The following is a 23,047-nucleotide window of genomic DNA, read 5'->3' on the forward strand; positions in this document are numbered from 1 at the left end:
GAAAATAAATTCTTGTCTAAATCATGGGTCCTCTTTTCATTGGCTCCTGAATCAAAAAATCATTCATCCCTTTAAACTTGGTCTGTATTGTTGAGATGTATGAAGTATATAAAAACATCCTGGTCCTCTGGGAGTGGCTCCAGACCCTGCTGGGATAGCAGGACCTCCCAGTCCGCAGGAAGCTAGCAGGTCTTTAATGCGAGCCAGGTGGTGGCGCAGCTGCGCCCCAGCCTGAGCAGTTCTGAGAGCAGTCACCACAGGGCACCACACGGCGGCTGTTTCACTCCGAGCCTCTCCCCACACCTTACGTGCAGTCCGCGCTGCAGCGGCTTCTCCCCTTCCGCTTTCCCTTCCCAGCCACTGCCTCCCTCTCACACTTCCCTGTGAAAGTTGGGCAGTCGGGCTTGTCTGTCACCAGCAGGTCCTCCAGCGCCAGCTGCACCTGTGATCGCGCCCCTCCCCTCAAAGTGGAGGCGTTTGTGCTCCTTCCCCTGACTCGTGCCCCTCGTGTTCTGGGTCCCCTGGCTTCTCGTGCATTCCTGCAACTATCTCTTGCCTTCTCCCCATTGGCCTGCAGCAGGCTCTCACCCATCCTAAAAATAAAACAGGCTCTCCCTCAGTCTTGACCCCCATCTAGCTGCTGCCTCTGTTCTGCTCCTTTTCTGTTTAGCCCTCCCCACTTGGTCTTTCAGCCTGTTCCTTGTGGAGGCTGCTCTTTTCTTGCCACGTCTTGCTTCTTCTTGCCAAATCCAGTGGCCTCCTGTTTTCCTTTCATTGGATCTCCCAGTAGTGTTTGAGGTGGTTGTCCTTGGCCTTTTTACAGCTTCCTCTAAGCTTCCGTGCCACTGACCTCTCCTGATTGCCCTCCTCCTTCCTGAACTGGTCCTTCTCTGAACATTGAGGACCCCCTGGGTTCATCTCTAACTGCATGTAACCCTTCCCCTCCCTGCACAGGATCTCCCCAAGCCCTGGGTTTCCAGTTCCAGCTGTACGTCACTGAGGGCCAGCAAACAAGCACCTGAACCACGCAGCTCATGAGGGCGCCCTGGGTCTGCCCACTCCTCCCCTTCCTGCCTTTCTCCTCATCTTCCCACATCTACCCAGTTACTCCCGCCTCTCATGTGGAAAACAACTCTGTCTTGCCCACGCGTGACACTGTTAGCAAGTCGTGTACGTCTTACCTCAAAGATACACCTCAGGCCAGGCCACTTCCTGTCACCTCCCACTGCTACCATCCTGCTCGTGCCACCATCATCCTGGCACCCGCCCCAGCCTCTACCCCACACAGCAGCCTGAGAGAGCTTTTTAAAAAAAATGGAGCTCCGTGGCGGTCCAGTGGTTAGGACTTGGCGCTTACACTGACGGAGCCCGGGTTTGATCCCTAGTTGGGGAACTAGGATCCCGTGCAGTACAGCCTAAAAAACATATATATCACATCCTGACCCTCCCCTGTAGAAAATTTTTCTGGGTCTTCGAATTGCACTCGTTAAATTCTAGATTGTCACACAGACTGATGACATTCTCTGGGATCAGGATCCCATCCAGCTCTGCAGCCTCATCTCCCACCCCACCCCAATCTGTTCACTCTGCCTCACGTGTGGAAGCATACTCCTGGGCCTCAAATACCCACGGACGTTCTCACCAGCTTCCAGACCTCGGTGTTGTTAGCCATTGTTTCTCTCCTGGATTTCTCTTCCCTGGATCGTGGTGTGGATGCCTCTCTTCACACAGGACAAGGGTCCGCGAGGAGACCTTCCCTGAGCCCCCGGACTAAGGCAGCCCCCTCCTGTGTTCTCACCATCACTTGGCCTCCCCCCGGGCTGCCCTTCAAAGCCTTGGTCACCACCCCTGTTGACCGTTTCCCTGTCGTTCTCCTTGCTTCTCTCTCTCCAATGCCGTGCACTGTACCTGACACACACAGTGGACATTGAGCAAATGTGTTGAGTGAACGAAAGGGGACTATCTCAGCTGTAACGAAACACCACAGACTGCGGGGCTTAAACAACAAACATTTGTTTCTCACCATTCTGGAGACTGGAAGTCGCGGTCAAGGTGCCAGCAGATTCAGTTCCTGGTGACAGCCCTCTCCCTGGCCTGCACGCAGCTGCTTTCTCGCTATAAATGTACGTGACCTTTCCCTCTTCCTCTTCTTATAAGACGACTAACCCCACCACAAGGGGCCCACCTGCTGCCCTAATTTAAATCTAATTACCTTCCAAAGGCCCCACCTCCAAACGCCATCACCTGGGGGTTATTGTTTCAACCCATGGGAGGACAAACATTCAGCCCATAATAGGGACCAGTGAGAACACCCAAGGCTACTTTACCAGAAAGAATAGGTGAGCCGAAGATGGAGGACACAGAGCCTCCTGGCCTCGCTGGCCTGTCTCAGCTCCAGGGGTAACTGGGGGTGGCCCCATGCCCCTAATCAGCCCAGGCACTGAGAGAGCTCGCTGAACCCTGGTCCCATCAGATAAAGCCACACACCTGGGCAGGCCGCTGGGCGTGATGGAAGTCACGTCCCCTTGGAAAAACCATGCGGTCCTTTCTGCTCAGGAAACACGCCTCACTCAGCCTTCCCAGCTCTGTTCCCTCATGAAAGCCTTCAGGGCCTTTCCATTGTCCTACACATTCCCACGCCTGGAACTCCCTCCACCTCCTTTCCGCCCAGTGTGGTTTCCCCTCTACCTTGGGTGGTGTTTCTCTCTGAATGCTTAATGAAACCCACCTTCCTTCTCATTAAGACTCAGAGCCAGCTGGGTCAACAAGGTCATGAGCTCAACTTCTCCTTGCTGCTGATGGTTATGAGAACAAAGGATGATGGAATGTTCTGGAGGGCGTGGATGGATTTATCAACTGCTTACACAGGAGAAGCTTGGCTTCTAATAAGAATCCAAGTGTGAAAATGTATGATGTCATGGAAGTTTCCCAAGAATATTTAGAAGCCTAGGGTGTTAAATAAAATGTATTAGAGGGGAAAGGGAGAGCTGTAGCTTAGAACCTTAGCAGGTAGCATTTCCTTACATTTACATTTCTTCACGTCAAGTTGTCCTAAGTCTCATGCCCTCTACTTGTCTAGCACACACTGCTCCCCAACAACAAAGAAGCACAAGGAGGCAACACCAGGGTCCGCAGGCACCCCAGTCCTCCTCCCAGCTTCACGAGCCTCTGATTCAACCACATTTACCTCCAAACCCCGTTCAGTGCTCTGGGCAGGGGCCCTGATTCAGGAGGGTCCATCTCTGGGTGGAGAGAGAAAATCTCGAAGCCACATCAGCCAGTTGTCCTCAGCATAAGTCCCTTACCTAATAAGGACCACCAAGGACCCGCTAGGTTTCCCAGACTTTACACACATTACCACAAACCCTTGTAACAGCCTGCAGAGTAACTCTGGCCATCCCCATTTTCAGATGAGCAAACAGACTCTGCAAGGTAGGTCACCTGCACAGGATAACCCAAATGGCAGAGCTGGTGATCGCCCCAGGTAATCTGACCTGAGGCCCATCTCTTCCACAGCCTTGCAGAGCTGCGTTGTGGGCAGTGTCGAGGATGTCCAGCAGTGTGGAGGAGAGGGCTGGGAGCCAGCCACGAGCACCCTTCCCGACCACCGTATATCCCTCCCAGCTCCTAGCGCCCCCTGTGGGGCCTGGGTTAGTGGCTCTGTCCCCGACGCCATAGACAGCAGCAGAGCCTTTCCCTGCAGATTGAACCAAGCACCATGGACCCGTAGACTCACTTAAGCGGAGCCCAACAGTGTTCCTACCATAGCCCCCATGCTTCATCTCCTCTTCTTCTGAATCCTCAGCCCCAAAAGAACCAGGTCTGGGAGCGTGAGCGAGTGACCGTGTATGTGGAGGCTCTAGCTGGGAACTACCCAAGGGCAGACTCTGCTGGTCTGAGACAGGCAAATCGTGCTTCCCACATGCAAAATGTGGTGCCCTGGACAGGGCCCTGCCTCCTGCTCCAGATGTTGCCAGAGCGGTCTCAGAGCCACTCAGCAGGGGCCTCCCCCAAGACTCCCGCCTGGGGGAAGGATGGTTTCTGTTTTCTTTTCTCCCCAGGCATGGGCCACGGAAGCTCATGGGGCCACGCTATAACTTCAGCCTGCCCTTCCAGAAGCCGGATTGGGTCAGGGCCCTGGTGGGGCTTCTGATAGGTGGGTCAGAGATCCTCCTCTCTCTTTCTTTCAGGCAGGCAGATAATAGGGGATGCCAGCCCCCTGCAGGAACCCCTATACCCAGGTCAGAAAGGAGAAGGAAACCTATATTTCTCTCCCAGCTGTGGCCTGGAGGGAGGGAAAAAGCAGCCTCCCAGCCCCACCAGGGCTGCAAAATTAGCCAAGTCTGCATGAGCTCCAACCTTCCAGCCCAGAGGCCCTGAGCTGCCCCAAACTGGCCTGGGCCAGCCGGTTCCACTCTCCCACCGCCCCAGGCCCCAGTTCTGACTGAGAGGCTGCAAGTGTCTCCTCTGCTCCTCGAAGGGCAGATTTACTTGTGGGGATGGTGAGGCAGCCGGCCTGGGCAAAGCACCACAAGAACTGTGGGCCTGACAGAACCCACAACTCCCCAAACACTTGTGGAGACCGTGAACAGGTTGTCTCCAAACACTGGGCATGTGGGCATCAAGGCTCCTGGCAGTATCCCAAAATCTATACTGAAATCTAGTATCAAAACTAGAAACACACACACATACTCCATCCTGGCTGCAACTCTCACCTAAGTGCAGTCAGCTGTGAGAGGTGGCGGCTCATCTAGGTGTCCATTTGATGTCAGAACAGAGAGACTCAGCATGTGCTCTAGGTGGAAACAGAAAGGGATGGATTGTGAGCTCACCCTAGAATCTTCCCTGACTCTCAGCTCGCTGCTGCCAGGATTCACCCGCAGGCCTTCCTCTCCCCAGCCTGGACCAGCCTCCTGGGTGCAGCACAGAAATGGCCACCAGAGGGCGCAATCACCCCTCTGAACTTGCCTCAAATCTTCCCTATCTCCTTAGGAATGGACATTCCCCCCAGGGCCGCTGCCTCCAAGGAATCTGGCACCAGTCAGAAATGAAGGGGGCCTGCAGGTTCTCTGCCCTTGAGGCAGCTTCAGTTCCATCTGGTGAGGGAGGCAGATCCTGAGACCAGTTCCAGAGGAATGCTGAGCTCGGTAGGCCTGGGCATCTGGGGAGGGGTTGACAGGGGCAGAAGACCCAGCCTGCTCTCTGGGAAAGACCAAGGCCGCACTCGGTGACCTTCCTCAGACTGCCCTGAAAAGATGCCAGTGAACACAATTGCCCTTAGCATCTTCCCTCCCCTGCGGACCCATGCCCCGTGGGCCCTCCCTTTTTCTCCATGACAATTACCCCCAAATCACCTCCTGCTCCCCTTCATTTTAGGAAGGCCTGGAGAATTCTCCCCTTTTCCTCCCACTCACACCTCCAGTGAGCTCAGGGTTAGGAGTTGGCCCTCCGGTAGCATTTATTAAGTGCCTGCTATATGCCAGGGGGCTGGGGGGAGGGGGAGGCAGAGCAGTGGTCTCGCCGAGCAAGGCAGGTTGGGGCATCCCAGGCAGAGGGGCAAGTAGAGGTGGGGCGATGAGGCACGCTGGGCTGTTGCTCTGTGCTATTCGGCTGTCGTGGGGCCCTGGCAGAAGTTCCGGTTGTAGAAATGGCGGTTGTCCCTGGTCAGGGCTGTGCCCAGCTGGGCCCAGAAGCTGCCCTGGCCACTGGGCTGGTGGGGCCAGAGGAGGACGCTCCGGCGGCACAGGCGCTGGCGCAGCCGCACGTAGCGGGAGCGGTAGGCTTCGGGGCGCAGGATCACCAGCACCACGACGTCCTTGCGGTCCTCCAGCAGGCGCTGCTGGGCCAGCAGGAAGCTGGCACGCAAGAGGCTGCTGACCCGGTCCGTGTGGGCCAGCACAAACAGGGTCTTGCGGCTGCTGTAGACCGAGGCCCACAGGTTCTCAAAGAGCGTCTTGCCGGGTAGCCAGTCACGCTCCTCCAGGCACAGGCGGAGTGCCCGGCGCCCACGGCGCTCCTCCAGCTGTACCCGCAGCTCGTTGTACACCCAGTCGGCCACTGCGCTCTGTGCCTTGTCGAAGACCACGAAGGCATCGTAGAACAGGGCGTCTGCGCCCCGCCGCTGCCCCCACCGGGGCAGCCAGGCCAGGCACAGGTGGAAGCAGTACCAGAGGTCCCAGCCGCAGAGGTGGTGCAGCATGGGCACAGCCAGGCCCAGGGCCACCACCATCAGGGAGAGGCCAAAACAGTCCCAGGAGAGGGCCTCGTCCAGGCAGAGGCGCAGGTCCTGTGCGAAGATGCTGCGGCCCTGGAGCTGGCGGGGACTGCCACACTTGACTTGGCTGGGCAGCCCGGGCACGGCAGCCTGCACCTCCAGCAGGAAGTCCACGAAGGCCGCCCCACAGGCGCAGTGCAACGGGTTGGTGCTCACGTCTAGGATTTTCAGGGTGCCCGCTACGGAGCCAAACCAGGAGGGCTCCACCGTCTTGAGGGCGTTGGCACTGAGGTTGAGCTCTTCCAGCCGCTTGGCGAGCACAAAGAAGCCGGGGGTCACGAAGCCGATGCTGTTGCCGCTGAGGTCCAACTTCCGGATCCGGGTACCAGACGGCAGGCTGCCATTGCTCAGGGCCTTCAGCTGGTTTCCCGCCAGGTCCAGTGTTTCCAGCTGGGGCAGGAGGGCCAGGCTGCTCCAGTTGAAGAAGCCCAGGTTATTGTCACGGAGACGCAGCAGCTTCAGGCTCTTGGGGAGGTTGTCCAGGGTGCATGGCAGGAGGGTATGCAGGCGGTTCTGGGACAGGTCCAGCAGGACCAGGCTTCTCAGGCCTTGGAAGAAGCGGAGATAGAGATCTCCCTCAGCCCACATCTGGCTCAGGGCATTGCCACTGAAATCCAGGGCCTGCAGCGAGGCGCTGCAGAGCTGCTGGGACACACGGCTACGGATGTCGTTGTGCGCCAGGCTGAGGTAGCGCAGGGAGCGCAGCTGGGCCACGAAGCTGAGATTGTGGCCCACGCCCTGCATGCTGAAAGGCTGGCTGTTGTAGCTGAGGTCCAGTGCCTCCAGTCGCGGCAACTCCGTGAACGAGCTCCCGTGGTACAGGTCCAGCTTGTTGTGGGACAGGTCCAGCACCCGCAGGCTGGTCAGCGGCACGAACTGGGAGCCATTGACCGCCTGCGAGATGCTGTTGTGGCTCAGGCGCAGGCACTGGAGGCGCGAGAGGCGGGCAAACATCTCTGGCTGGATCGTCACCAGGTTGTTCCGTGACAGGTCCAAGGTGAAGCTGGAGTTCTTGCAGCTTAGCGTGAAGTCCTCCAAGCTGAGGGTGTCCAGTGGGCCTGGAGCGAGGTCCCTGGACGGCAGCCAGATCTTCGGCCCACTGTCCGCCTCCCCCAAGGTGGCTGCCGGCCTTGCAGCTCCACTGATGCGGTTGTCCGACAGGTCCACGTAGAGCAGGCCCGGGAAGGCCCCGAAGATGCTGAGCTGGGCCTGGTTGATGAAGTTCATCTGCAGACGCAGAATCTGTAGCATGGGCAGGTGTGTCAGCGGCTGAAGCGTGGTCTCGCTGAGCGAGCGGAAGAAGATGCCGTGCATGTCTAGCTCCTTCAGGGAGAGCAGGCCCCTGAAGGAGGGCGCCAGGTGCAGGTGGGCGAAGGACACCTTCTTGTGGTAATTGAAGGACAGGTTGAGGCTGCGCAGCCGGGCCAGGCCCCAGAAGGCCGTGGTCTTGGTGATGCAGTCATAGAGGAAGTTCTCACTCAGGTCTAGCACTTGGAGCCTGCCCAGGCCACGGAACCATCTGTTGTCCAGTCTGTAGAGAGAACTGTCCTTCAACACCAGGCCTTCGAGGCGGCTCAGGTGGCTGAAGGTGTCGGGGTGCAGCTTGGGGAAGTGCTTCGGACACTCCATGCAGGGGTTGCGGGCATGGTCACAGCGGCGGCAGTTCCCACCCACGTCGAGCACGCGCAGGGCGGTCAGATTGGCCAGGTCCTCGGGCGCCAGGGTGACAATGTGGTTATAGGACAACAGCAGGGTCTCCAGGCTGGGGGGCAGGAGGCGGGGCACCTCCGTGAGGTTGTTGTACTTGAGCGACAGGTGCGTGAGGTTGCCCAGGCCAAGGAGGGCGCCCGGGGCCACCTCCAGTGTCCGGTGGCAGGGGTTCTTGTAGTAGCAGTTGCCGTCCATGTACAGAAAGCGCAGGGCGTGTAGGCCGGCGAAGTGGGTGGGGTCTAGCACCAGGATGTTAGTGTGGCTCAGCGACAGGGACACGAGGGACCTGGGCAAGGCGGGCACGGTCGTGATGCCGTTGTAGCTCAGGTGCAGCTCCTCGAGGGTGGGCACGGCCAGGAAGGTGTTGGGCTCGATGGTCATGTGGCAGGGGAAGTGCATGGGGCTGAGGCCGGTCGGCGGGCAGTTCCACTTGAGGTTGAGGATCCGCAGGCTGGACAGGTGGGCGAAGTCGGAGTCATGCAGGTGGTGGATGCGGTTGGAGAGCAAAGAGAGGCTGGTGACATTGGCCCGGGGCGCCGCGGCCGAGAAGTGTGGCACAGACTTCAGGAACAACCAGTTGCAGTTCACCAGGCCGTGGGGCTGGAGTTCACAGGGCAGGAAAGCAGGCAGGGTGCCCTGGGCCAGGGCTGCAGCCAGTGCCACCGCCTGCACCAGGAGAGAAAGGGGGTGCCGGGCACGGCAGGGGCCCTGTGGGGTGGGCACCGTGTGAGGGCACGGCCCCAGCTCCACCTCTCCTGCCCCACCCCCCGGGTCTCCCACAGGGCTCCCAGCCCTCCAGGGAGGTTCCTGTTTCTCTGCCCAGTGCCCATCCCACCTCCAAGGCCCACAGGGAACTTGGACTCAGGTCTGAGGCCCAGCCTTTGACTCAGAACGGGGAGTCAGAACTGGTTCTGAGACCTGGAATCCAGACTCATGATCTAGAGCTTCCACTCAACCAAACCCCAACTGGACAGGAGAGCCAGGTAGGTGGTCAACAGGCCCCCCAGGATCTCCCCGACTCTGCCCTTCCGTTCCTCAGAGGTCATTTCTCTTTCCTCCTGAGCAAGGGGGCATCTTCCCTTCCCTCCAGCCCCCTGAAAATCTCCCTCTGCTTTCTACCAGGCTTCTCCCAGCCCTCCCTCTCCGTTTGGCCAAGAGGTGGGAATGAGGGTCTCCTGCTGGGGCTCAGGCTGTCTACCACCCAGGGTCCTGGCCAGAGTGGGCACTGCCCAGCTCTTTCCCCATCTGCCCACCTCACCCAGCCCAAGCACTCAACCTGCTGTGGGTCAGAACGGATTGGAGGGGAGGTTGGGCAGCAAAGGGCAGACAGGGCCCAGCCTGGGTGCTCCCCTTGCTCGCAGCCCAGCACCACCACTGAGCGCAGCCCTAGGCCCCAGCCTCCTCACCCAAGCAATGGGTTTGTGTCTCATGGCTCAGAGAAGGTCTTCCGCTCTGATATCTTCAGGGTTCAGTGAGTTTCCCCAGGGCCACCTGGGTGACTGTCCCTTTCACCATTGCAGCCACCAGTCCCACCTTTCTCCCTACCACTTCCCACTGTCCCCTTCCCTGGGGACTGAGGGCTGCTATCCTACCATGACAGGGAATGGGGGCTTCTCCAGAGGGTCTGGCTGGCAGACTAGGCAGCAGCTGCAGGGAAGGATGCTTCGCATTCACAGCCCCTTCCCGTGGTGACGGCTTGGGGAACAGAGGAAGTGAGAATTTCGCAATAACCTAGCCCCCTTCCTTCCCCCACCCCATGCCCAGGGCAGGGGTGTCGGGGCGGGGGGGGGGGATGCAATGAGTCAGAGGCTATTTGCATAGTCAGGTGGCAGCCGGCCCCTTCACCTCTTCCTCTTTCTACTCTCCCCCCCACCCCTCTTCTCCACAGCCTGTCCTAAGAACCCTCCACATCCCACACGGGCCTCACACCGGTCCTCTGGGAAGTCTGGGGAGAAACAACCACCAGAGCCCAGTCTAAGGTCAGTGAGAGAGTGGAATTAGGGGCAGTGCCAGACCTGGGTGGGCTACTGACACCCATGCCAGGGCCTGCTCAGCCCCTGCCCCCAGGCAGCACTCTCAGGCCAGCAGCTCCCGCACTGCCCTTTCCTGCCCTGCGGCCCCATCCCCAGGGCTGTGTGCCATGCCAGGCCTGGCATACAGGGTCGGGGGGCAGCACTGGCCTTGCCCAGGCTCACCTGCCCCACTGCAGCTGCCACTTCCTCTAGGAGCAGGGACTCCTCTGCATTCCCAACACACCATCAGAGAACAAACCCCATGGCTGGACCAGCTGAGACCTCCTGGCTCATCCTCCCCTGAGGCTCTTCTCACACGATCCTTCTGACCCAGGTAAGAATCGTAACAGATCCCTCAGGCCCAAAGCCTCAAGGTGACCCGGGACCCTCAGCAAGTCCTGCTGGCTCCAGGTTCAGAATCTGCCCGTTGCCCCCCACCTTCACATCCACCAGCCTGGTCTGAGCCGCCATCACCTCTTGCCTAGACCAGTGCAGTCATCGCCTCCTCAGGGTTGTCCTGAATCTGCTCTCAAGCCCCAAAGCTTATTCTCATTAGACCCTTAGGTCACATTAGGTCCCTCCTCTGCTCAGACACCTCCACGGCCCTTTCTGGGGTCAAAGCCAGTCTACATCATAGCCAGCAAGGTCCTATGGTATCTGCCCTCTCACTGCCTCCCTGACCAGTCTCCAGCCATTGGCCTTCTAGCTGTGGCTTGAACACACCCATGTACTCTCCTGCCCCAGGACCTTTGAATGTGCTGTTTGTTTGTTTATTTAGCTGTGCTGGGTCTTAGTTGTGGCATACAGGATCTTCATTGTGGCGTGCGGGATCTTTCAGCTGCGGCATGAGGGATCTAGTTCCCTGACCAGGGATCAATCCTGGGCCCCCTGCATTGGGAGCATGGAGTCTTAACCTCTGGTCCACCAGGGAGTCCCCATTCCCCCTGTCTTGAAGCTTTTTCCAGATACTCACATAGCCCCCTCCCTCACCACCTTTACATCTCTGCTCACACATCACCCTCTCAATGAGGCTTTCTCTGACATTCTTATAAACCCCCTACCCCAGATTGGGTTTTCCTGAGCTCTTTTACGTAATTTGTCCTTAACAGTCTTTACCTGCTAACACACCATAATACTGATTTTTCATGGTTTCTTGTATATTCTCTTATTCCTCTGCTGGAACGTCAGCTACTTGAGGGCAAGGACCTCTTTGTCTGTGTCCCCAGAGCCCAGCACAGTACCCGGCACATAGCAGGTGCTCAATATTTGCTGAATCCATGGGTCTCCAGCACTCAGCCCTGGGCAGGCACAGAGAGTGTTTCTGAGTCATGGTTGAATGAATGAACAAACAAATAGGGCTTCTGCTGGGAGGGGAAGCTTCTCTGTGCTTCTCTGTGCCCACCTCTGGATGGTGTCATGGCAGGCAGGCGCCAAGCTGCCAGGCGTCCAGCTGGTGCACAGGCCCAGGCGGTTTAGCAGTCTGAGGGCGATGGCATTGTCCTCCTGCTCACCTGAGAACCAGTGTTTGGGGTGGGAAAGGACAGGTCTCCTTCTCTGGATTCTGGCTAGGGTTCCAGCTCTCCTCCCTACAATTCTAAGGGCTTCAGGACTTCCCTGGTGGCACAGTGGTTAAGAATCCACCTGCCAATGCAGGAGACATGGGTTTGAGCCCTGGTCCGGGAAGATCCCACATGCCTTGGAGCAACTAAGACCGTGCACCACAACTACTAAGCCTGCGCTCTAGAGCCCATGAGCCACAACTACTGAGCCTGTGTGCTGCAACTACTGAAGCCCGTGAGCCTAGAGCCCAGAGCCCACACTCCGCAACAAGAGAAGCCACTGTAGTGAGAAGCCCATGCACTGCAACGAAGAGTAGCCCCTGCCCACCACAACAAGAGAAAGCCTGCGCGCAGCAACGAAAACCCAATGCGGCCAAAAATAAACTAATTAATTAATTAATTTTAAAAATAAATAAATAAGGGCTTTAGTAGGGGCTGAGAGAGGCCCCAGGGATGGGATACTGCCCTGAGTCCCAGCCCGAGATGCACTCTCAAGAAAAAGGACGGTGCCCATCGAGCAGCTGAATCCATCATCGGCCCCACATGTCCCCACCCCTGCACAACTCCCACCCAGGATGGGAGGGGTCTTCCACCCACTTCTCAGAGGCAGAGAATGAAGTTCTGGTTCCTGCTGAATCCCAAGCCTGAGGGAGATTCTCCCAGACTCCCTGGGACCAGAAACCCAGGCCCTTCGGGGCAGAATGCAGGTACCCAAGAGAGGGCCCATGAGATGACAGTGAAGTCTGCACATGCACACATGGGCTGGAGACACCAAGACCCAGAGGTCCACGGAAACAGCCACCATGCCTCAGGGCCACGGCAGCCGGGAAACCTCGTGGACAGAGCTTACTCAGTGTGGCAGGCCCCCAAGGAGGTCCATGTCCTAATTCCCAGAACCTGTGAATATGTTCCCTTATGTGATAGAGACTTCGCAGGTGGGATTAAGTTAAGGCTCTTGAGATGGGCAGAGTATTCCGGATTATCTGAATACAATCACAATGTCCTTATAAGACAGAGGCAGAGGGGATTTGACTACTGATGGCCATATGATCACGGAAGCAGAATCAGAGATAAGATGCTATGCCCCTGGCTTTTAAGATGGAGGGGCCACAAGCCAAGGAATGCAACCGGCCTCTAGAAGGTGGAAAAGGTGAGGAAATGGATTCCCCCGAGGCCTCCAGAAGGAAACAGCCCTGCTAAAACTGTGACGTTAGCCCTGGAAGACTCATTTCAGACTTAAGAACCGTGAGAGAATAAATGCGTAGTTTTTTTGTTTGTTTGTTTTTTGTTTGTTTGTTTGTTTGTTTTGCGGTGCGCGGGCCTCTCACTGCTGTGGCCTCTCCCGTTGAGGAGCACAGGCTCCGGACGCGCAGGCTCAGCGGCCATGGCTCACGGGCCCAGCCGCTCCGCGGCATGTGGGATCCTCCCGGACCGGGGCACGAACCCGTGTCCCCTGCCTCGGCAGGCGGACTCCCAACCACCGCGCCACCAGGGAAGCCCTAAAGGTGTAGTTTTAAGCCACTAAGTTTGTGGTACTTTGTTGCGGCAGCCACAGAAAACGAATCTACCCAGACCCCCTACATCACAGCAGAGGTGTGCCTGCCTCTTGGATGGAGCTCCCATCGACAAGCCGGCCTCTCCACGCTGTGCCCTCGTATACAGGAACACAGATTCTCCCACACATCTGCAGCCGGGAGGGCTGGGGCTCCACCTAGCAGGCCAACAGGCCCCTTCTGCATTGGGAGGGGACAGTTCTATGCTCAGGGCTTCCCCATTCCCGGCGCCAGAGATGGTCCCTCAGGGCCGGACTCAGCTGTTGATTTAAAAATATTTTATTCTTTAAAAAATACAGCATTCAACCATCTCGTCCTGCAATGACCCCCTGCCCCAGCCCCGAATGACCACACCCCTTGTGGCCAAAGGCTTCTGGGCCATGCTGGGACCCTAGTCTCAGTTCCCCTGGGGGCCAGGTTCATGCCAGGCCCCCCACCCAGCCCCTTGAACCAGCTGGGCAGGGTCCCCAGATGCCCTGGGCACATGGAAGAGAGGCAGGAACAGCAGAGGGGGAGGGTCGCAAAATGCCAGCCCAGTGGTCCTCGGAAGCTGCAAGAATGTTCACTCACCAGCCCTCCTGCCCACAGGAGGTCACCCCAGAACCCAGGCTGGGAAGGAGGGAGGTGGCCACGGGGATGGGGTCGGGGTCGGGTAGGGGCAGCCCCACAGTTCCACATGCCAGCAGGGCTCGGGTCCCGCCACCTAGCTGTCGTCCCCATTCTCGCCGGGGCCACGGATGAGGCGCTTGTGGCCCCGCTTGCCCCCGGGGCCCTTGGGCTTGGCGAAGGCCTGCTTGAAGGCGTGCTGCTTGGGGTGCACCTCGTCATAGAGGAAGCTGGCCGTCAGCTCCGCCCCGTCGCCAATCTCAATCTGTGCAGGGCAAGGCAGTGGTCGGTCACTCCAAGGGGGGAGGGCCCTAACACACACCACCCTTGGTCACCCCCACTCCTGGGGCACCCCCCTGATCTCTCTCACTCTAGCCCTGGGGTGTCCTCTCAGATCCCCACCTGAAACGCACCTCCAGGAGCACAGAGCCTAGGGCCTGCTGCCCTGTAGGCCTTGTCACCCCCTACCTGCCTTCCAGACCCAGGAAAAGGACAGACATGGGTGTCACAGCTGGGGCTTGTCCAAGACATCAGTTACCTGGGCGGCCTGGGCTATGCACACTACCCCCTGGGCCTCAGTCTCCCCATCCAACCAACAGGGCAACAATGCCCCTGCTCTGCCATTCTCACGGGACCCTGATGCCCCACGTGGAGGGTGGGGTGACAGGGCCCTGGGAGGCGAGGCCCTAGGGAATGGGCACCCACCTTCTTGGCGATCTCCAGCTGGAAGTCCTGCTCCACGGAATCGAGGAGGCGGCTCTTGCAGCTGGAGTAGAGCATGCGCTCCTTGATGCTGCACTTGTAGCCGGGCATCGAGTAGATGAACACTGCAGAGAACAGGGAGGTGAGCCGCAGTGGGCCTGGGACTCCTGCCGCCCCATGGCCCCTGCAGGCGGCCCACCCAGCTGTGGGCCAGCGCGGGAGCCCTGCTGCGGCCACTCACCCACAGACTCCAGGGGGTCACCCTCATGGGTGTGCTTGTAGAGGAAGAAGTGGTAGCGGGCGGCATCTCGGGGCACCCGTGATGGCAGCTGCGCCACGTCCGTTGGCTCTGTGTGCACCAGTTCGATGGTCTCCCGCTCCAGGTCCAGCTTCTGCCGAGGGGCAGGGGGAGACGTGAGGGCACCGCGCGGGGGAGGGCCCAGGCCCACCCTCGCCAACAAGAATTCCCTGAGGTGGGAACCTGCTGTCATCTCTCCCTCTCCCGGGGCTCCCCTCCCCTATCCTGCCATGCGGGTCCCTCTGAAGAGGCCACTCCTGGGCACTGCCCCAACTCTGCCCCTTTGAACACTCTGCTAGAGGAGCAAGTCCCAGCAAGGACAATGGACAGGACAGTGGAGAGGGCCTTCACCTCAAGGAGGCATCACCCTTGGGCCAGCCTATCCTCAGAGCTGAGGACCCATTCTGCTTGAAAGGGGGCAGGCTGCACCACTGGGGCAGAGGGACCCTGGCTGGGGAAAGGGGGTGGTCAGGGGGCTGCAGAGGGAGTCTGGGACAGGAAGGGGCTCAGGGCTGAGGGGTGAACCCAGGGGTGATGTGTGTATGCAGCGTGGAGGGCGGATTGAGGGACAGTGTCTCACAGGAGTCCCTGTGGGTGAGCCGGGCAGGGCAGGGCAGGGGAACAGAGTGCAGCCACCGCACGTGGCTACTGTAGGGAACAGGTAGGGATGGAGGGCAGCGTGTTCCCACCAGTACGTGGGTGAGCTGAAGTGAGCACATGCGTGTGCGCAGGAGCAGGGTGGAGGTGCAGCACACTCTGAGTGTGTGCCTGGGACAGGGGACGGGCACCCACCAGCTGGATGTAGTTGACTGTCTTCTGTCTGAGCTGCTGAAGTGCCCGCTGGGCCTGAGGCTGCAGAGGGAAGGCCAGGCCCTGCAGGGTCTGGTGTTTGCTCTCCACACTGATCTCTGTCTTCACCTGGGGACAGATGAACATTAAGCGAGGCCCTCACATGCCCAAACCAGGGTGTAGCCCACCTGGGGAGCACAGGCTTGGACAGCAGGGCATGACGTGACCTCGAAGGCCTCGGGCCAGGACTTCTGCCCACCCTGTCCAGCGCACCCACCTCGTTAATACGGATCTGCTGAAGTTCTCTCTCGGCCGAGGTCAGTGGGGCGGGTGCCGCACAGGATGACAGGTGCTTCTGGTACCCAGCAAAGGAGAGGTCATCCTGGCCGGTGGATATAGAGGCATAAGTGAGCACCTTGGGGTGGGCTGGCAGAAGCCCACTAAGTACCCCAGCTTGCAGACCTTGGACCCTCGCAGCCCTCCCTACTCACCCCCAAGCCTGGCACCCACTTACTCTGGACCCTGTATAACACCTCACCCTCTGTGGGTTCATGACCGCAACCTAGCGATCCTGGCCTTGAAGGGGGCGAGGGGCGCCCAGGGGAGGGGGCCTACCTTCACAGTCCCGAAGAGCTCATCCTTGATGTGGCCGCCCCCAAACTCCTTCTTCACTGTGGCCCGTGTGGCTGCATACAGCATCTTCAGCCGCACCTGAAGGGTGGGGGCCAAGCCATGAGACCCCTCCAGGCAGGGCTGCCCGTCCAGGAGCAGACAGGAGCCTCTGGGTGAGGACCTGGTCACTTCATTGTGCCCACACACCCAGCAGAGGGCGCAGCAGAGGGGGCGAGGCTGCAGTAGGGCGGCTCAGACAGCAGGGGGAGCCGCTGTCCAGCCCAACCTCTTGCCTCCTAGAGCCAGGCTGATCTGGCTAGGAGGCTCTCAGAGACCCCAGGCTCCAAGCGCAGGACCTCATCCCTTGCTCTCGTACCCTCTAGAGCAGGATCTGATGTCTCCCCCGTTCAGACTCCCTGGGGCAGGGCCGTGTTATCTCAATCAGACCCAGCTTCCCCCTTCCTCCAATCTGGGGGCTGGGCAGGGGTCCCTAGGACTCACAGGGGAATTATCAGGTGACCAGGCGAGGAAGAGCCACTCGAAGCCCTGGGCGTTCTGCGTGTCCAAGCGGTAGAGCAGGTAGCAAGGCTGCTGGGCATCCAGCAGCGGCAGCACGGCCCCATCATAGTCCTGGTCCCAGCAGCCCACCAGCTCCCTCGAGGCACCCAGCACGAGCTGCTCTGGGGGCAGAGGCCAGGTGAGCCAAGGAGTAGCCATGTCCCACACCCACCTGTGACTGTGGGCCTCAGCCTCTGGCGGTGACTCAGACCCACTGACCACCCACCCCACCTTCCCCTGGAGCCACCACGTCCCTGAAGGCTGTCTGTGTGACTCAGTCATGAGTGAATGAGGACACACAGCCGCCAGCCCGAGGTTGCACCTTCTACACACACACACACACACACACACACACACACACACACACACACACAGAAATGGTCTCGAGAACATGTCCACAGCTGACCCAGCACAGGCAACCGCACCAAGACACACAGCCACATGCCCACAGCCATCGACAACGCGACCCCTCACAGACATCCACACACTCAGACCCACCGCACAGCTCCTCAGCACACAGCCCCACTGGGCTACCTACTGCCCCCTCCTCCCTCAGCCTGGGGCTCCAGCAGACCCCCCAGCACACCCTTCTCAGAAAGAATGTGCTATGGGAAGTGGGATCACAGCCTCAGGCCACAGGGATCTGCAGGCACAAAGGCACATGGGCAAGAGGGAGACGGGGCTCTAACCAGACGCTGTATAAACAGCTACCCTGCTGCCCCCGACCAGCTGCAGCTTCCCCAAAAGTAACAAATCAAAAGCAGCCAACCTCTAAATGCCTGGGGCCGAGTGGCTGAATGGGGTATGGAGGCTGGACATACATTTGACCTATCAGCCCACAAGGCCTCAGTGTGGCACCGAACACCAGCCCAGATGTGCACAGGCCCAGGCTAGAGGAAGAACTAGGGCAAGGGGACAATCACCACCTGGCCAGGGGGTACCGGCACCTGACTACCAGGCCCTCCTGATGGGGGCACGGGGCCTGGCTGTCCAGGAGTCCCAACAAGCCAGGTCGCCTCCCTCTGGCCTCGGCCTCCTCACCTATCCTCCCAGAGCTTAGATGGGATCAAGGCTGAAACCCAGCAGTCACAGGCCGACTGGACCCCAACAGCACTGCCCAAGTTGTTTAATGTGTTGCCAACATTTTTCAAACTGGGAACTTTCAAATAAGAAGTGGAATTCATGGCTTCTCTAGAAAAATCAGGAAATCAAGCCACACTCAGTGGGAGCTGGGCAATGGCTGCCTGTCAGCAGGCCTGGACCCTCCTGGGCGCTCCCAGGTGCCCCAACAGCTGTAATGCTGAATGCAGGTAAGGGCTCACCTAGAGACTCCTCCTGGTAAACGTCTACAGGGACGACCTGTCTGGGAGGCGACAGGGAAGGCTGAGGACTGGGGTCCATGAGTCTACTTCTTCGGAGGGGTCCAGGGAGCTGACCTACCCCAATGACCCCAACCCAGCCTCTGAGGGCATCTGAATCTGGGGACCCTGGACAAAGCCCAGCACAACTCTGGCCGTAAAGCCTGGGGTGAATTCTGGGTCTGGGAAGACCCTGCTTTGACCCAATTCAATGTGTGACAAGTCAGCTGGGCACCAAGCCCATGCGGGGAGCCCCCAGCAGGGCCCACTACTGCATGGCTACCAAGAAGGGCTGGAAGGATTCGTGGCGGCCCGGCTCACCCCCAGTCCTGGAGTCTGCACCTTTTACTTCCAGGGCCAGCCCCTCAGCTGTCCTCTACTCCAGGACTCCTCTACTCCAAGTCCCCCCAAGCCTCAGTCTAATCCTCAACCTCCTCAAAGCCCCTCCCCACTTCAGGCCTCAGCTCAAGCTCACCTGCCCCCCCAACCCCTATATCCCCAGCACCTCCCTTTGTGGAAGCCCCAGGTATCCCGGGTCCAGGTCAAGGCCTAGCCAAGCCCGGAATCCCCTAGTCCTGCTCTCAAAGAGGCTGACACGAGTCCCTTCTCCCCATTGTGAGGGCACTTCCCAAGGTTAGGGCCCTGGCTTCTCCTTAGGAATCTCCCCGAGCCAGTGGCCAAGCGAGGCCAGGCTTGCCGACCACACAGGGAGGTGAGTGGCACTAGCCACACGGGGCAGTGCCTGGCCTCACTCATCCTCTGCCACCCTACCTAACCCAGCCCAGCCCCCTGACTAGGCCAACGGCCAACTACAGAGCCTCTGGGGAGGGCTCTCCTTGCTATCCCCCCAGCTTCAGCCTCCTGCTCAGTGTAACAGGCAGAATGACCATGCCCACCTCCAGCCCTCTCCTACAAGACACCTCCCATTTCCAGATGGGAAACTGAGGTCCTGAGGGGGCTGGAGGCCAATGTCCCCCACCTCTCAGAGAAGCAGCGGGGTCCAGCCACCAGCCTGTACCCTCGCCTGTAGGAAGCACTCACCGTCCTCAATGACGACTTTGATGAGCCGCACAGAACCAGCCCGCGCCTTGGCAAAGAACTCCTTCAGCTCCTCGGTAGCTACCAGAACAAGAAACATGGTGGAGGATGAGCAGACAGAGGGAGCACGGTGGGCAGGAACACACTCAGGGCCCACTCTGTCCTGGGGGTCTGGTGGCGGAGCTGGGAGTCGGGTTAAATACGGCCCCCCATGTGACTGGGAACCTGAGACAGCCGCTGAACACAAGCTCCCAAATTTAGCCAGCAGAGGTGGCAGGCGGGCGGCCTGCTGGCTGGGATGGCTCTGTTGACAGGGCACACGGGGATGGGACAGCCCACCCGAGAATGGGGCGGGCTCTGGGACAGGCCAAACCAGCCAGAGTGAACGGCCCCCTCCTGTCCCCTGCCCCCCAAGAAGGCCCAGCACAGAACTGGCCTGGGACACTCCCAGCACCGTCATGTCCACAGACAGAAATACAAGAACAACTGCTCCCAATGCACACTGCCCACTATGTCTACTCACACGTGTACATGCATACACACACACATGCACTGCATGTTGCACGTGCCAATGGGTACATACTCAGTCAGGAATGTGTGAACGAAATATATAAACACTATGTGACAGAGAGAGGAACAGAAATGCAAACGCCCTCATACATGAACACACCACTCAGCTGGTCAAACATAAATGGACGCACACATTTAAACGTGCAAACACACAGACACACACACACAGATACAGTCCCCAGGGTGCTAATAAATTCACACACAGGCAAATGCAGAGCATGGCTAACATGTTTGTACAGGCAAGTGGCTGTACAAAGTGTACACAGAAATACACATGCATGCACACCCAGCCCCAGCCCACCAGCCACACTGCCTAACCCTGAGAGGCCCTGGGGAGCCAGGCCAGCTCTGGCACAGCCCTGCCAGGAGGCGATAAGCCTCCACCCCCAGGCAGCTGGAAAGAGGAGTGACTCTCAGGGTCTCCCCAAAACAGACCCTGTCTTGGTCCCTGAGCCACAGACCTGAAAGGTGACAGCCAGTGACCAAGGACCCAAGTGCAGAAGTGAGGATCATGGTCAGAGCTAGGGAAGATCTAGCTCTGGAAGTCACAGATATACTGGTGGTTCAGAGAGGGAAACCAAGGTCCAAGTTGGGAAGGACCTACTTGGGTCTCTGGGTGCACAGGGCCAGGCCAGCATGACCTTGGGGCTGCCCAGGGGTCAGGAGAATTCTGCAGGAACACAGCTGGACGGCTGAGGTCAGAGAATATTTATAGGGCCCAGACCCGGCAGCTCGAGGGCGGGGTGGGGGTGGGGGCCTTTAGGAAAACAAACTCTGGTCATGTCCTCAGGTGCCCATCATGCAGGGTGACCCTGAGCCTGAGACCTCACGCTGTGTACCACCCTCCAAGGCCACTGGGTGGGCAGGGTCCCAGCTAAGCCTGGCAGGCCCTTGGGGCTGAGAGCAGCATGGCATGGAGACACAGCCCCAATGCACCAGGACAGAGCTGCCCCTCCCCAGACCCCAAGCAGGTCCCTGATGAAGAGCTTTACCTCAGGGGCTCCACCTTTCCCATAGCTATCTGTGACCTCTGACCTCACTGAACCTCAAGCTCATCTATAACATGGAGCTAATACCCCTCACATGGTTAGAGCCTCTCCTAATAACAATTACTAATACTTTTTTAAGATTTTTTTCTGATGTGGACCATTTTTTTAAAGTATTTATTGAATTTGTTACAATATTGTTTCTGTTTTATGTTTTGGTTTTTTGGCCCTGAGGCATGTGGGATCTTAGCTCCCCGACCAGGGAATGAACCTGCACCTTCTGCAGCAGAAGGTGAAGTCTTAACTGGACTGTCAGGGAAGTCCCAGAAATTATTAATTTTTATTACTGTAATGACGGCGGGACAGGCCGTGCTGAGCTGTCACTTCCACCTGCTCAGACCTCTCCCAGGGAGAGGCTGACACGCCCCTTCTAGTGTTACCAGGACAAAGTGACACCCCGGTAGTGGAAGAGACATCCCCCTCCATGCCTCCTCAGCCACCATCAATAATCCAGAGACCAGGCCTGGGACACCTGAGCCTCTATCATCAAAGATTCATGTCCCCCACCCCCGCCTTACCTCCCGCCCCCCTCCCAGTAAGCCTCAGGTTACAGGTCTCTCCCCTGCCCAGCTCTGAGGCAGCAGATCCACACCTATGGCCAGGTCAAGGCTGGCACCTGGGCATCCAGGGTGATCTCTCCTGCGGCCTCCTCAGGACAGAAATGGGAAGGAGTGGGTTGCTCCCAGGCAGAAGGAGGGCTGGGAGGGGGGCTCGGCCCTCAGATTCCCCTAGGCAGGCCCATTGCAGCATATGGGAAATGAGGAAGTGAGGAAAGGCCCAGGCCACAGGACAGGTCAGCCTACAGTGGGGAGGAGGAGCCCTAACTTCTGATCCCCTCTCAGTTGGAGGCAGCAGCAATGATCAGACAAAGGGGAAGGAAGGGGCAGGTCCGGTGAGGGGCTGTTCCCTTCTGTGGGGCTGAGTCATGAAGCTGCCCCTCCAGCTCTTCTTGGAGAATGGCTGGCCCAGACCCAGGCCCCTGCCTTTTCTGGTCCTGTGGGGTGTGGCCAGGGAAACCCTCTCAGGGCCAGCCACCAAGTGGCCACAACCACAAGCAGAGATCCAGGCGGTCAGGCTGGTTGATGGTGATGGCCCAGGGCAGGGGATCCTGATGTGGTGGGAGGAGTGGCTGACAGCCAAACCACTGGGCTATCTGGGCCTTCCCCACAGGCCAGGCAGCCCTCCCAGGCCAGTGACACAGGAGGACACTGAGGCCCAGGTAGGGTCAGGACACCTGGCTCCTGGCCACTGCTTCTTCCCCATCCTGTATAAGGAGGAAACCGGCCCCTTGGGGGAGGAGGGTGATGCTCTGGGCTGGAGAAGCTTGGGGTGGGGGAAGCTGGCCTAGAATCTCTAGGGTCAAGACCCCCTTCCCTGCCTCCAGCTTGGAGCAGGAGCCTTCCAGCACTGGCTGGGGCAGACTCAGGGGATCAGAGTGGAAAATGGCAGGGAGATCAGAGGTCAAGGTCAGATTGGCGACTCTCCACATCCCACTTAGAAAAAAACCTGTCCCAGGTTTTTCCCAGCCTAGTCTGTGAGGGTCCCAGGAGGAGCCCAAGGTCAGGGCCCCCTCCTCAGACAGACACAAACCAATACGAGCCATACATGCATCCATGGTAACAAATGAACACTGAAATGCACCCAACTTGTGCACACGCACACAGACACCCACAGACATGTGCACACAGTCACGAAACACTGATGTCTAAAGATGATTCCATGCGACAGTGTCCAATCAGCCATTAGTGCATGTGCACTGGATGTACACAAGCAGTCAGATCCAGATGTGAACACACAGGACTGTACACACAAGACAAATGCACATGCGTGCACACTCCCTCAGATGTGCACATCCGGGTACACCCACCCCCAGAAAGGAACAAAAATACATAGATGGGCACACACAGGCACATCCACCCCCACATGGGAACACCGATACTTCCACCCCAGCTGTGTGCGTACATGTACGCCCACCCTCAACTATGCACAGTAAGTGCGCATCCCACCAAGATGTGCCCACCCCAGGCGACCCGCGGCTGCAAAAGAGAACAGGAAGCTTCCCCAGGCTGGTGCCGAGGAGGAAACAGGGGCCGAGAGCCAGCAAGGGGGCGCAGCCGCGAGCACTGACCCTCGGCCCCCTGCCCGTCCGCCATCCTCCCTCACCGTGGATGCCGGTCTGGTGCGCCATGACTCTGTGCCCCGCTCCGCCCGCGCCGTCGGAGCCCTCGGCTTGGCCCCGGCCCGGCTCGGCTCGCTTGGACTCGTAGAAGGAAAAGAAGTAGGGGGATGTGGTGGCGGCCGCCCAGCCTCGCGCAGCTTCCCGGGCGGTGCCGCAGACCCGCCCCCAGAGCGCCCCGCCCCT

The 23,047-nt window shown here is 58.9% G+C and overlaps 2 protein-coding genes across 2 annotated transcripts; both read right to left on the bottom strand.

The window, feature by feature from the left end:
• Nucleotides 1–5,602: 5,602 nt before the first annotated feature.
• Nucleotides 5,603–9,654, bottom strand: TLR9 (toll like receptor 9; the record flags this gene model as incomplete). The annotated part of the gene is made up of 2 exons (XM_079935184.1): nt 5,603–8,692; nt 9,577–9,654. The coding sequence occupies 2 exons, from the start codon at nt 9,652–9,654 to the stop codon at nt 5,603–5,605; spliced, it is 3,168 nt and encodes a 1,055-aa protein (XP_079791310.1).
• A 3,509-nt stretch (nt 9,655–13,163) lies between these two features.
• Nucleotides 13,164–23,047, bottom strand: TWF2 (twinfilin actin binding protein 2). Its single transcript, XM_079934390.1, has 9 exons — nt 22,849–23,047; nt 19,073–19,150; nt 16,617–16,795; nt 16,119–16,214; nt 15,781–15,885; nt 15,507–15,632; nt 14,658–14,808; nt 14,420–14,541; nt 13,164–13,979 (listed from the first exon to the last, which is right to left on the bottom strand). Exons 1-9 carry the CDS (start codon nt 22,871–22,873, stop codon nt 13,812–13,814), a joined length of 1,050 nt encoding a protein of 349 aa, XP_079790516.1. The 5' UTR covers nt 22,874–23,047; the 3' UTR covers nt 13,164–13,811.

Source organism: Stenella coeruleoalba (assembly GCF_951394435.1).
Source record: "Stenella coeruleoalba genome assembly, chromosome: 10".
NCBI classification, from domain to species: domain Eukaryota; kingdom Metazoa; phylum Chordata; class Mammalia; order Artiodactyla; family Delphinidae; genus Stenella; species Stenella coeruleoalba.